Source organism: Armigeres subalbatus, chromosome 2 (genome assembly GCF_024139115.2).
Source record: "Armigeres subalbatus isolate Guangzhou_Male chromosome 2, GZ_Asu_2, whole genome shotgun sequence".
In the NCBI taxonomy this organism is placed as follows: Eukaryota; Metazoa; Arthropoda; class Insecta; order Diptera; family Culicidae; genus Armigeres; species Armigeres subalbatus.
This window is the reverse complement of record NC_085140.1, coordinates 149,558,282-149,571,388: the sequence shown is the minus strand read 5'-3', so window position 1 is coordinate 149,571,388 and position 13,107 is coordinate 149,558,282. Positions and strand designations below refer to the sequence as shown.

At 40.9% G+C, this 13,107-nt stretch overlaps 1 protein-coding gene across 1 annotated transcript; it reads right to left on the bottom strand.

Moving 5' to 3' along the window:
- Positions 1–2,711: 2,711 nt before the first annotated feature.
- On the bottom strand, positions 2,712–13,011 carry LOC134210998 (uncharacterized). The gene is made up of 6 exons (XM_062687504.1): positions 12,878–13,011; positions 12,661–12,819; positions 12,515–12,602; positions 4,193–4,676; positions 3,952–4,135; positions 2,712–3,893 (listed from the first exon to the last, which is right to left on the bottom strand). Exons 1-6 carry the CDS (start codon positions 12,996–12,998, stop codon positions 3,772–3,774), a joined length of 1,158 nt encoding a protein of 385 aa, XP_062543488.1. The 5' UTR covers positions 12,999–13,011; the 3' UTR covers positions 2,712–3,771.
- Between the last annotated feature and the right edge of the window lie 96 nt (positions 13,012–13,107).

The following is a 13,107-nucleotide window of genomic DNA, read 5'->3' as shown; positions in this document are numbered from 1 at the left end:
AGCAGAATCTCCAAATAGAATTGTTGGTGTGATGGTTGTAGTAGAAGGTTGGCAGATCCTAAGGTCCATGGTTCGATTCCCGGTTGGTTTTTGTGTTTTTATTTTCATTGTAGCCGCAAGATGTTGCAAATAGGCTCCACCTCTTGGGCTTTCTGTGTCACAAAGGAGTTCCAAATACGACGCGTTGTGCATAAGTCAGACCTTTAGTAAGTCACACCACAGTTGTTGTTACTCACTGAGAAACAAGAGGTGTTGCTTGGGAACCCAATTATTGTCTTTCACTTGCGTCACAAATCCAGACATATCAGATGTTGGAAGATTTCCAAATTATTCTGGAGTTTAAATCAAATAGTCTACCAAATCAACCAAGGCGTCCATGAAGTCCCAAGCCACGATATCAACTCAATTACGTCCCCCGAGTATTTGTCTTTTTCGTGCGTCACAAATCCAGGCATATGAGATGTTGTAGAATCTCTAAATTGTCCTGGAGTTTGAATCAAATGGCCTACCGAATAAACCAAGGCTGCCATGATGTCTTCAGCCACGATATCAACGCCAATTGTTTTGGCGTAATTGTTTTTAAATTACTTACCAAATGAACCACGACTTGCAAATCAACCCTGCCTTGAAATATGTCTCCAGCAGATGTTTTTATCTAATCCTCCGAGCCCATGCACATTATATGTCTTGTTAAATATTTTTCAAAATTGAAAATAGCCTAAAAATACTAAATTGACTTGAGCCATCTCTTAATATTATCCGAATTAGCTGAAATTTTGACAGGAGGCTTATTTTAGTATAAGGATTGTGATTCTGGGCTGATCAGTTGAATTTTTGATACTTTTTGAAAACATGAAGTGGTCTAATGCACATGTTTGGTACATAAAAATGCGATGTTCTAATTTCCCCAAATCGGCCTGGGTGTGGATTAAGTAGTCTGTCAACTAAATTAACCTCACCTGGAACTATGTCTCCAGCGAAGGTATGTACTAATCATGTCCTCCGAGTCAATGCACACATTTAGTCAAGTCAAGTACGAGACACTAAAGAAGGCCTCACGTATCTGGTAAGTTACAATTACAAATTGTCTTATGACAAATGATTACTCTATCAGCACAATTCACATTGATTCAGTTGCGGTAGACTATTTGATTCAAACTCAAGGACAATCTTACAACATCTCAATTGCCTGAAACTGCGACACGAGTGAAAGACAAATATTCAGGGACATAATTGGGTTGATGCCGCGGCTGGAGTCTTCATGGAAGCCTTGGTTGATTCGTTAGACCATTTGATTCAAACTTCAAGACAATTTGGAGGTTTTACAACATCTCATACGCCTGGATTTGAGACGCAAATAAAAGACAAATACCCGGAGTACATAATTACCCGCGACAGAGGACATCATGGAAGCCTTGGTTGATTCGATAGACCATTTTACTCAAACTCCAGGACAATTTGCAGATCTTACAACAACTCAAATGCCTGGATTTGAGACGCAAGTGAAAGATAAATACTCGGAGGACATAATTTGGTTGATACCGCGGCTGGGGGCATCAGGAAATCCTTGGTAGAGTCAATAGACCATTTTACTCATACTCCAGGACCATTTGGAGATCTTACAACATCGCCTATGCCTGTAGTTGAGATGCAGATGAAAGACAATTACTCGAAGGACATAATAGGCTTTATACTGCGACTGAGGACATCATGGAAGCCTTGGTTGATTCGGTAGACCATTTTACTCAAACTCCAGGGCAATTTGGAGAACTAACAACATCTCGAATGCCTGGATTTGAGACGCAAGTGAAATACAAATACTCGGAGCACATAATAGGGTTTATACTACGGCAGAGGACATCATGGAAGCCTTAGTTGATTCGATAGACCATTTTACTCAAACTCCAGGTCATTTTGGAGATGTTACAACATCTCAAATGCCTGGATTTGAGACGCAAGTGAAAGATAAATACTCGGAGGACATAATTTGGTTGATACCGTGGCTGGGGGCATCATGAATTCCTTGGTAGATTCGATAGACCAATTTATGCAAACTTCAGGACAATTTGGAGATCTTACAACATCTCAAAAGCCTGGATTTGAGACGCAAGTGGAAGATAAATACTCGGAGGACATAATTGGGTTGATATCGTGGTATGGGACATCATGGAAGCCTTGGTTGATTCGGTAGACCATTTGATTCAAACTCCAGGACAATTTGGAGATCTTACAACATCTCATATGTTTGGATTTGAGACGCAAGTGAAAGACAAATACTCGGAGGACATAATAGGGTTTATACTACGGCAGAGGACATCATGGAAGCCTTAGTTGATTCGATAGAACATTTTACTCAAACTCCAGGTCAATTTGGAGATCTTATATCATCTCAAATGCCTGGATATGAGACGCAAGAGAAAGATAAATACTCGGAGGACATAATTGGGTTGATGCCGCGGCTGGGGACATCATGGAAGCCTTGGTTGATTCGGTAGACCATTTGATTCAAACTCCAGGACAATTTGGAAATCTTACAACATCTCATATGTTTGGATTTGAGACGCAAGTGAAAAACAAATACTCGGAGGACATAATTGGGTTGATACTGCGGCTGGTGGCATCATGGAAGCCTTGGTTGATTTGGTAGACCATTTGATTCAAATTCCAGTACAGTTCGGAGATCCTAGAACATCATAATTTATTATCACACATGTTTCGTATATAGTTTACATTTATTTTAACAAGTTCACAGTAGACAACATGCTTGAAAACATTTTCTGAAGCTTCATACATCCTGTAGTATAAAGTGGTTCCTAAAGGCACCGAATTATCATCGTATGCATAGTAGGGATGCTCAAAATGTGTTCTTATGTTCCAGGTGATGTCTTTTATGTGTTATTTTATCATTTCCATCATCACTATATGAATAGATATCATTTTGGTAATGAAATATAAGTATATAAGAAAGAGACAGCTCGGCTCGTGGGTCGGTTTAAGGCAATGGGAGATATGATCCCCTTAAAGAGGGATGTATTTGCCCAGCAGAAGGCAAGAGAGGATATGATTTCTTCTTTCTATCCGTGAATTCGATCGGTTTGCAGTGGTGCTCGGTTTGAAGAAAGAGTAGATCTAGATATGATCCCTTCTTTGAGGGATGGATTTGCCCGGCGGAAGGCAAAAGAGAATTTAGATTCTCATTATTTCAAGAATTTGCTTGATTCTAAGAAATGGCAGATAGGATATCTTCTTTCGAGTTGGATATTTGATGTATAAGGCAAGGGAAGACATGATCCTTTCTTTCCAAAGATTCATTTGCCCGGCAAAAGGCAAGAGAGAATATGGTTCCTTTAAGGAGGATGAGAATTCTTTTTTTGTATTTCTGTTTTTCTGTGAGTTTTTATGCAATGATTGTTGTTATTTCAATAAAAGATTTTTTCAGTTGGAAACTGCTCTGGATATCTTGGACTTGTTGGATAGTGGAATCCTTGGTTTGCTCTTTCAGGTCCTTATTGGACCAGAGATAAATAATGCAAGATGTCCTTAAGCAGCAATTTTTTCATATCTTTATTATAAAAAAAGGTATAGGCTATGAATAAAAATCTAGAGTTATGCTCAACCACTTTGAAACATGTACTAAAACATTTAGACAATTTAAAATGATTAAAGTCGACTTGCATTCATTATTTTTAATAAAACTTTAGAAACTCTTTAAATAAATAAATTAATAAATAAGTAAATAAAGACAATACAAGGCAATAAAGGAAAAAAGAACTATTTTCCAGAAGCAATGGGGCATGTATTTTGACTGTAGATGAAACTAAATCCTCGATTTGCAACGTCACCCGAATCGTTAGCGTCGGTTATATAGTACAAAACAAATGGAGTTGAGAGGCCTGTAAAATAAAATGTTTGAACTATAAAAAAATCAAATATCTGATTGATGAAACGTACTTGTAGTTGTTGCAATTCCAAGACCACAGAACCTATCATTATTTACGCCAGATGGATTAGGAATTATCAGGAAGTCCGTGGTGCAAGCAGTTCCTTGCTCACCTACCGCCGCAGTGCCAAGATTAGTGGCCGATACAGATGTGGCATCACCCGTCAGTGTAAACGCAGTATTGTCTCCTGAAGGCTGTTGAATAATTTCTTATAAATAACAATATGATCTTAATTTATTTCCAACACATACCAAGGAATAGGTTATTGAGCATAGCCCAGCACCCGCTCGTATACAGATGGCATAGTTTTGACTAGCCAGCTGTCGAGTACCAATCATGCCGAGTGAGTTAAGAGCCGCGTTTGCCGCTGTTCCGTAATTAAAACTCTGGACAGTACCCGAACTATCCAGATAATACTGCAGACAACCTGCAGGTGCCTGGTACGCACTGGTACACGAAATTAAACTCAGTTGCAAATTCCATACTCGATTGAACGACGTAGACGATGTAGTCGACACCGTGACAGTAATCGAGCTTGTTCCACTGAACGCAACATACACATGCTGTCCGTTGTTATCGCCGCAGATAGCAGGAACGGGAGAGCTACCGCCAGCTATTACGATGTTATCCACCGTGCAGACTCCGTCAGCGTTTGGCTGTGCAAGCGTAAAAGCACTGAAGTCGACCCTCAATTGGCAGACGGTACTGTCCGGCGGGACTACTGTGTATGTGCAGCTGTTGAAATAATGTGAGAATGTGCTATTAGTAATAGTTATAAACAATGAACCAGGTTACAAACGATCTTCACGAAAACATGCGCTGCATTGTGTTGAACTAAAATTTATCAGGCATGGCATAAGAAATGCTATGAATACCTAGAACCTAGTAAGATTTCCTTTGTATGGGTCTCATCCCACTGCTCAATTTATGAAAATGAGAAGGCGGACTCGCTGGTAAAGGTGGGCGCACAGAAAGGTGAGGTTTATGATAAATAAATCTCGGACAACGAGTTTATCCAGGTATCTGGCACCCCCAATCCTACCCACTACGTTTGACAATAGCCAACATCTTTGAGAAATTCAGGGGGAAATTGACCGGCTGAAGAACAACAAAGCCCCTGGGGTTGACCAACTACCAGGAGAGCTATTCAAACAGGATGGTGAGGCACTGGGTCATTACCAAGATTTGGGAGGAGGAAGTTTTGCCGCAGGAGTGGATGGAAGGTGTCGTGTGTCTCATCTACAAAAAGGGCGATAAACTGGATTGGAGCAACTACCGCGCAATCACATTGCTGAACGCCGCCTACAAGGAACGCTCCTAAATTTTATTCCATCGACTAGCACCAATTGCAAGAGAGTTCGTGAGGCAGTACCAGGCGGGTTTTATGGGTGATCGCTCTACCACGGACCAGTTGTTCGCCATTCGCCATTTGATGGTCTTTCGATTCTGCTATTCAATATCGCTTTGAAAGGGGTAATACGAAGAGCAGGGATTAACACGAGTGGTCACGATTTTCACGAAGTCCGTCCAGCTATTTGGCTTCACCGACGACATAGATATTATGACACGTAACTTTGAGAAGATGGAGGAAGCCTACACCAGACTGAAGAGAGAAGCTAAGCGGATCGGACTAGTCATCAACACGTCGAAGACGAAGTACATGATAGGAATAGGTTCAAAAGAAGACAATGTGAACGGCCCACCACTAGTATGCATCGGTGGTGACGAAATCGAGGTGGTAGAAGAATTTGTGTACTTGAGCTCACTGGTGACTGCCGAAAATGATACCAGCAGAGAAATTCGGAGACGCATAGTGGCAGGAAATCGTACATACTTTGGACTCCACAAGACGCTCCGATCGAATAGAATTCGCCGCCGTACCAAACTGACAATCTACAAAACGCTCATTAGACCGGTAGTCTTCTACGAACACGAGACCTGGACGATGCTCGTGGAGGACCAACGCGCACTTGGAGTTTTCAAAAGGAAAGTGCTGCGTACCATCTATGGTGGGGTGCAGATAACGGACGGTACGTGGAGGAGGCCTGTGGCGGCATTATCGAGGATGATGTCCAACAGCTCCAAGGTGTGCGCCAGTAGACGTAGGCTACTGGCAGGCGTTGCCGCATCTATTCTTAGGTACGGCGGCCCGTCCTGGGCAAAAGCACTGGGGGTAACCAGTTACCTGCAGAAACTGGAGAGCACCTACCGCTTGATGTGTCTCAGGGTGATATCGGCCTACTGTACGGTACCGCGCGCAGAGCATTAGTGATTAATCATAGATTAATTCATGATTAATGAATAATGGGTTATTTAATCATTATTCATTAATCATAATCATACAAAAAATATGATTTAATCATTAATCACTAATCATTAATCATATAATTCTACATTCAATCATTAATCACTAATCATATTCATATTTGTTTTTAATTTATTCATTAATCATCAATTTTAATCATTGCATACATCGCTTTTATTCATTAATCTTTAATCATAATCATATAATTTTATACCTTTTAATAGATCAATTTGGAAGAAAGGTTATTTGACTATTGATCACTATGCAAATCATTTAATTTGATTATTCATAATCATTATTCATTAATCATATTGATCGTTAATCATTAATCATACATATATTCTGTCAACATTTAATCACGATCGGTAATCGTTAATCATACTTCAAACGTTTTATTCATTATTCATAATCATTATTCATTGTAAAAAATATTTTAATTCTTAATCATAATCATTAATCATGGTCAAAAATGAATAAATCATTAATCATAATCTTTAATCATAGAGTTAAATGATTTAATCATAACCAATTTAATCATTCATTGAAAGCTTTATTCATTAACGCTCTGACCGCGCGACGCATCCTGCGTGATAGCGAGTAAGATGCCAGTCGGGCTGGTTATCCGGGAAGACGAGGAGTGTTTTGGCTTACGTGGCACCAGAGGAGCTCGCGAGCGTACCAGGGTGACTTCGGTTGCCAGATGGCAGCGCGAGTGGGATAACCTAACCTGGGTCCTAACATATCAAGCTGGGTGGGGAGACCCCATGAGGAGGTTCACTTCCATCTGACACAATTCCTGTCAGGCCATGGCTGTTTCCGACAGTACCACCACAGGTTTGGGCGGGGGTCCCCGTCTGCCCTGACTGCCCAGGTGTTGACGAAACTGCAGTGCACATACTGTTCGTATGTCCTCGTTTCGACGTCGAAAGAAGAGCAATGCTAGACGTTTGCGGCCGGGACGGGCGCAACTCCGGATAATCTTATCCAGAGGATGTGTCAGGCGGTGGAGAAGTGGAACGCAGTCTCGACTGCAACAACTCAGATTGCCTGCAGCTTGCAGAGAATCTGGCGCGCCGAGCAGCAATCGGAAAGCATGACTAATTTGTGATTGGTTAGTTAGAGCGGAGAAGTGCGTGAATGGTCTGCCCATGCAGAGTAATGGCACAGCGGGTGGCAACCGAGATCGTCACCTCGAAGCATGGCAGAAGTGTGAATGAATAGGTATATGTATGGACTGCACACGCCGCGCTGGGAGTAGCGCAGGAATGTTGGTTCCTATGACTACTTAAACCCCGCGGCGTGGCAGAGGAGTGTGGGTGAGCATCCAAGTCAGTCTCACATGGTACGAAAGGAATGTGCTGATTTGAGTTGAGCACATGGTATGTCAGAAGTGGGAACCTAAGCGAAATGTCCCACAAGGGATGCCAGAGGGTGTGTTAGGTCGAATGACTAGAGTAGTATGTGTCAGCGCGAACTGAATGAAAGAGGTGAGCAGTCTCACATGGTATGATAAAGGTGGGCATACAAGTCAGTCCCACATGGCATGCGAAGGGTGGGCACAAGAGTCAGACCCACACGGCATGATAGAGGTGAGCACACAAGTCAGACTCATAGAAGCGTTAGCGTGTGTGCAAGCATGGAGTGCATGAGGCGTGAATCAAGGGTTTGGGTGGGCATACAAGTTAGACCCACATGGCATGAGAAGGGTGGGCATACAAGTCAGACCCACACGGCATGACAGAGGTGCAACAGAGTATGTAGGGTGTGTTTGAGGGTGCGATAGAGCGAGCACCCAAGTCAGACTCGCATGGGACGGGTGCCTGTGTGAGCGAGAATGAGCGAGTACGTTTAGTACTGCCATCCCCAGAAGTAGTACTGGGAGGTACTTCCTGGGGAAACGATGGTGGAGCCCAAGGGAGTTTAGTCGGTATTACCGGTATGGTCGAGTCCGACACTCCAGTACATTTCCGTGTGGTAGTTTGGGAACTACAATGTACGTGTACTGGGTTAGTGTGTAAATGCATTCTCCCTTGTACAAAAAAAAACGTGGAGGAGGCGAATGAACCACGAGTTACATGAGCTGCTGGGAGAACCATACATCGTTCACACCGCGAAAATCGGACGACTGCGGTGGGCCGGGCACGTAGCCAGAATGTCGGACAGTAACCCGGTTAAAATGGTTCTCGACAACGATTCGACGGGCACAAGAAGGCGAGGTGCGCAGCGGGTAAGGTGGATCGATTAGGTGGAAGATGACTTGTGGACCCTCCGTAGACTGCGTGGTTGGCGACGTATAGCCATGGACCGAGCCTAATGGAGAAGACTCTTATATACCGCCCAGGCCACTTCGGCCTTAGTCTGAATAAATGAATAAAATATTTTACCCAGAATATCTCAAATCAACTAATAATAGAAGTATTTGATATAATTGAATGCATACTAGAGTGGGGCGCAGTTGTATGGAAAAACGCAAACTTCGTCCGATCAAGTGACGATTGGTTGCGACCTCGCATGCCGCATTGCATTTTAAATTTACATGGAGATTAGTATGGAAAAACGTACTTTTTTACATTTTTGCTATTAGCGGCTTCAATTTATCATCAATCACGTGACTCAATACGTTAGCATATAGTCTGGAAAATGCCGAAAGACTTTGCCGAAGAAGGTACGTAGCTGGAAGGTCTACAAAAAATGTTATTACGTTTCGAAAACTGATTGTTCAAACCATATGCAAGAAATCAATGTTTCTGCCAGCACTACCGGACGACCTATGGTTACCGAAGGGCAAAACGTATCTTCCTTCTTGTCGGATTTTTTTCATTGTGAAATGATTCCGGTTAGCTCCCATTAACTCTAAAGCCCTATAGGATCAATTATTTTGAAATAACACTCAATTAAATTATTGGTCTACGTAGTTCGGCAGTGCTGGCAGAATAAACGATTTTTTGCTTATGGTTTGAACATTCAATCTTCGAAGCGTTATAACTTTTTTCGTGGACGTTCCAGCAACGTGCCTTCTGCAGCAAAGTTTTTCGGCATTCTTTGGGTTATACTTTAACGCAATGTGCCACTTGGTTTACAATGAACTGAAACCTCTAGTAGTAGAAATGCAAAAATATACGATCTCCCATACTAATTTCCATACAAACTTCAAACGCGATGCGGAAAGCGAGGAAGCAACCAATCGGTCCCAAATTCTACACAGTTGTTCAGGACCCAGAATGGCTTCGAAAAACCATTGATTTGAACAAATGACCACGACGCCCCACTCTAATGCATACTGAAGCTTTGAGCACCAAAAAAAAATTTCTTGCAGCTGTAGATCAAGTCCAGTACTCAAAGACAGTTTGGATGATCCAGATTATCCCGGAACTTTCTTAAGATATCTGTTGACCTCCCTGGAGGTGTAATAGATATAATTGAAAGCATTTTGAAGCTTTGAGTACTGGAAAAAGAATTTCTTGCAACTGTAGATCGCAAGTCCCGAATTCAAGAATAGTTTGGATGACCCAGAATATCTCAAAACTATCTTACGATATCCGTTGACCTCCCAGGACGAGTAATGAAGAAAGTTAAATGCATATTAAAGCTTTGAGTACTGAAAAACAATTTTCTTGAAGCACGTTGATCTCAAGTTCCAAACTCAAGGACAGTTTGGATGAGCCTTAATGAGCCGATCTTAGGATATCTGTTGACCTCTCAGGAGATGTAATGGATACAATTGAATGCATATCGAAGCTTTGAGTACCAAAATAAAAGCTTCAAAGCATCTGTAGATCTCAATTCCCGAACTCAAGAATAGTTTGGATAACCCAGAATATCTCAGAGCTACCTTGCGGTGTATTTTCCATCTTCTATCTAACACGCTCGAGTAGCACACATGTTGCAATTTAGTTATCGCAACTTATTTGTGACCGAATGCGGTCACATTGAAGTTGCTGCAACCAAATCTGTTCGAAAAATGCTGCTTGGACGGTTGAATACACAAATAAACTTGTAGTAACGAAAAACAGCTTTTTTGGAGCTGTAGATTTCAAGTCCTGCACTAAAGGACAGTTTGGATGGTCTAGGACGTCCGAGGAAGATTAAAAATAGTTTATTGTATATCACGGTAAATCTATTACTTCGGAATAGTTCAATCCGCTGTCAATAAATGTACCTGCAGAAGGGTTAATGCAGAAAGGCAAAGCACCAATTATACTGCTAACAGCTGCTTTGTCGCCATGATCCACCATTTTAACGAAGGATCGGACCAGTTCGACTTCAACATCAGTTCATCTGCATTTCGTCAACGGCTAAACAGATGTTTTAACAACTGACCATTAGTTTTAAGTTTTCATGTAGACGACACAGCCAGATGAATCAAATAAATAAATAAAAAGAAAATCATCTATCTGTAGAAGTTTTTGTAAACTTCAAGCACAAGTTGGCGTGCTCTCTCATCTCTCACTACATTGTGAGTGATTGAAATCCAAAATTTAAGCAGCGTGAAATTTAACAAGTTTACTACCGTTTCCGGGCTGCATAATTAAAATTTGAGTGCGGCTTGTGAGCTGCATTTCGGAGATATTTGACTCACATGTAACTCAGGCCATAATTAGGTCAAGCATGATAACAAACACGTCACGCAAAGAGTGAAACTCGCATCTACATCAATACGACATTAAAGTTCATTTGATAGATTCGACATCACTTTTTGTGTGACTTTCTTATTATCAACATAGTAATGAATAAGAAACACGACGCGTCAATCCAGCTTCAAATGGCTCGACTTTATGCTTTCATGTTTTTTGGTACATAGGGTGCTGAAACCATAGCCTAACGTGCTGTGGTGGAACACATTTATCGTAGTAAATCTTGATATAGTGAAGATCTCTCCAAAATTATGCTACCAGACAGCTTGTTCACTTTTGGTAATTACGCCAAGTAGTCAAAAACAACAATAATATTGATCACAATATTTGTTTACGCCATCAAACGTCTCGAGCGAAATAGACTTTTTGATCGGCATATTTTCCCAATCTCAGCTCTGGTGATGAATGCTTTTTCAGCCCATGAAAAGTTGGTGCATTATTTACTATAAATCCTTTGTAAAAGCCGTAAGGTAGGTAGTAAGTGCTGCTTCAAATGACAATAGTATGCCATAATTTGGAAACGGGTGCTCCTAATATTGTCCCAAAAAGTTTTCTTTTGGGCACAAGAAAAAAACTCTTGCACATCCTGCCTGCTTACTTAGGTGGCTACTTTAAATCGAGTCAAACTGATTTTTCATGCAAGTTTATCGCATTTATAAGATGAGAAATGGCATGAATCTAGCGTAATGTAACTAAAATATGCTTGATAAACTTTTTTTGAAGAAGCAGTGACGACTATCTCCCTGCAAAAAATGTATTAGGGAGCATCCATAAATTACGTAACGCTCAGATGGGGGAGGGGGTTGACCGAATCATTTATTAATTTGTGTGATGAGCCAATGTTTCATCCAAGGCTAACAATACTTCCCGTTACCCTACGGTGGTTCCAATTCTATTAGCAATAAACACCTGGTCTGACTTTCTAAAGATACTTAAACACATGTCCCAAGTCAAGTGTTTTAAAATATTAAATCGATGTTATTGGGCACTATAATAATTTACATTAATTACGTAAGGTGTTATGCGTGTCATTGTAATAAATATAAAAAATGCAAAATCTAGAAAAAAAAACTTAAGAAATTATATTCATCAATATTCATTACATAACTCATGATGAAAAGCAGACAGTTTTGTTACGTCAGTATGATCAGAAAACAGTTATTATCATCACGTTCAATTATCTTGAACATCTAAACAAACCAAAAACGAATGGTATCCGAATTTTCATATGTACAAGTGACACAATTTGATGATAACAAGATACTAATATACGGCATCAATCAAGACAAACTGCAAGAATATTCATTATAGTGATTCAAATTTTTACTTTTCCAAACTTCAAACTGCGCGTGTTCACTCAAATTACATCCTAATCAGATAAAAATTTAGGAGGATTATTCAAATGGCAAATGCAATCACCTAAGCATCATATCATCATCCATTGTACTGCCCATGATCGCATATTTGTAACATTTGCATTTTAGTTGATTAGATAGTGAAGCCTATTTTACTGTTGTGGGATTAGATGCAGTAAATTGCTGGCAGGATTTTTTTCACTTTCTCTTCAGTCTGATCTTCACCATTTCCTTATTCACACACAGTCCCAATTTCTCTAGCTTACTGCTTGTACTTACGAAGTGCCTCCATTGTATGGTGTAGGATATCCCGAATTTTGGAAATAGGTTACATTATTTGATCCAGATCCACCGCATGTGCTTATATCTGTGAACAATCGAACCTATGCATTACTAGGCTCATAACTGACTCATATATGACTTACAGACACAACACACAGCCTGTGTGGTAAGCGTGCTACACGATCCCGATGCGATTCCTCCATTCGCGGCACATTCTCCTCGGATTTGGCATGTTCCTGACAAACCGCTTGTTCCCGTACAAAGCGTATTCGCAATTCGTCCAATCGCGTGGAATGGAAACTCTAGCAAAAAAAAATTATATAACTTATGTAACTGTTGTTCTTTGCACTATCTATCTACCTCTGCCCTGACGAGCACTGACTAATGTTTGATTTGATGAAACACTTTCACTTCTTGGAACTGCGCCAGCGACGACACTCAGAAGGCCTAATATTAGCGTAACCCGCAAAATATAATCCATTTTCGTGACTACTCTGCAAACTGAATGAGTACGGTATCAAATCCACAGAATAAGTGACCGACCATTGATACCTGATATCGGAATACCAGAGGAAACGCACCATTATCAT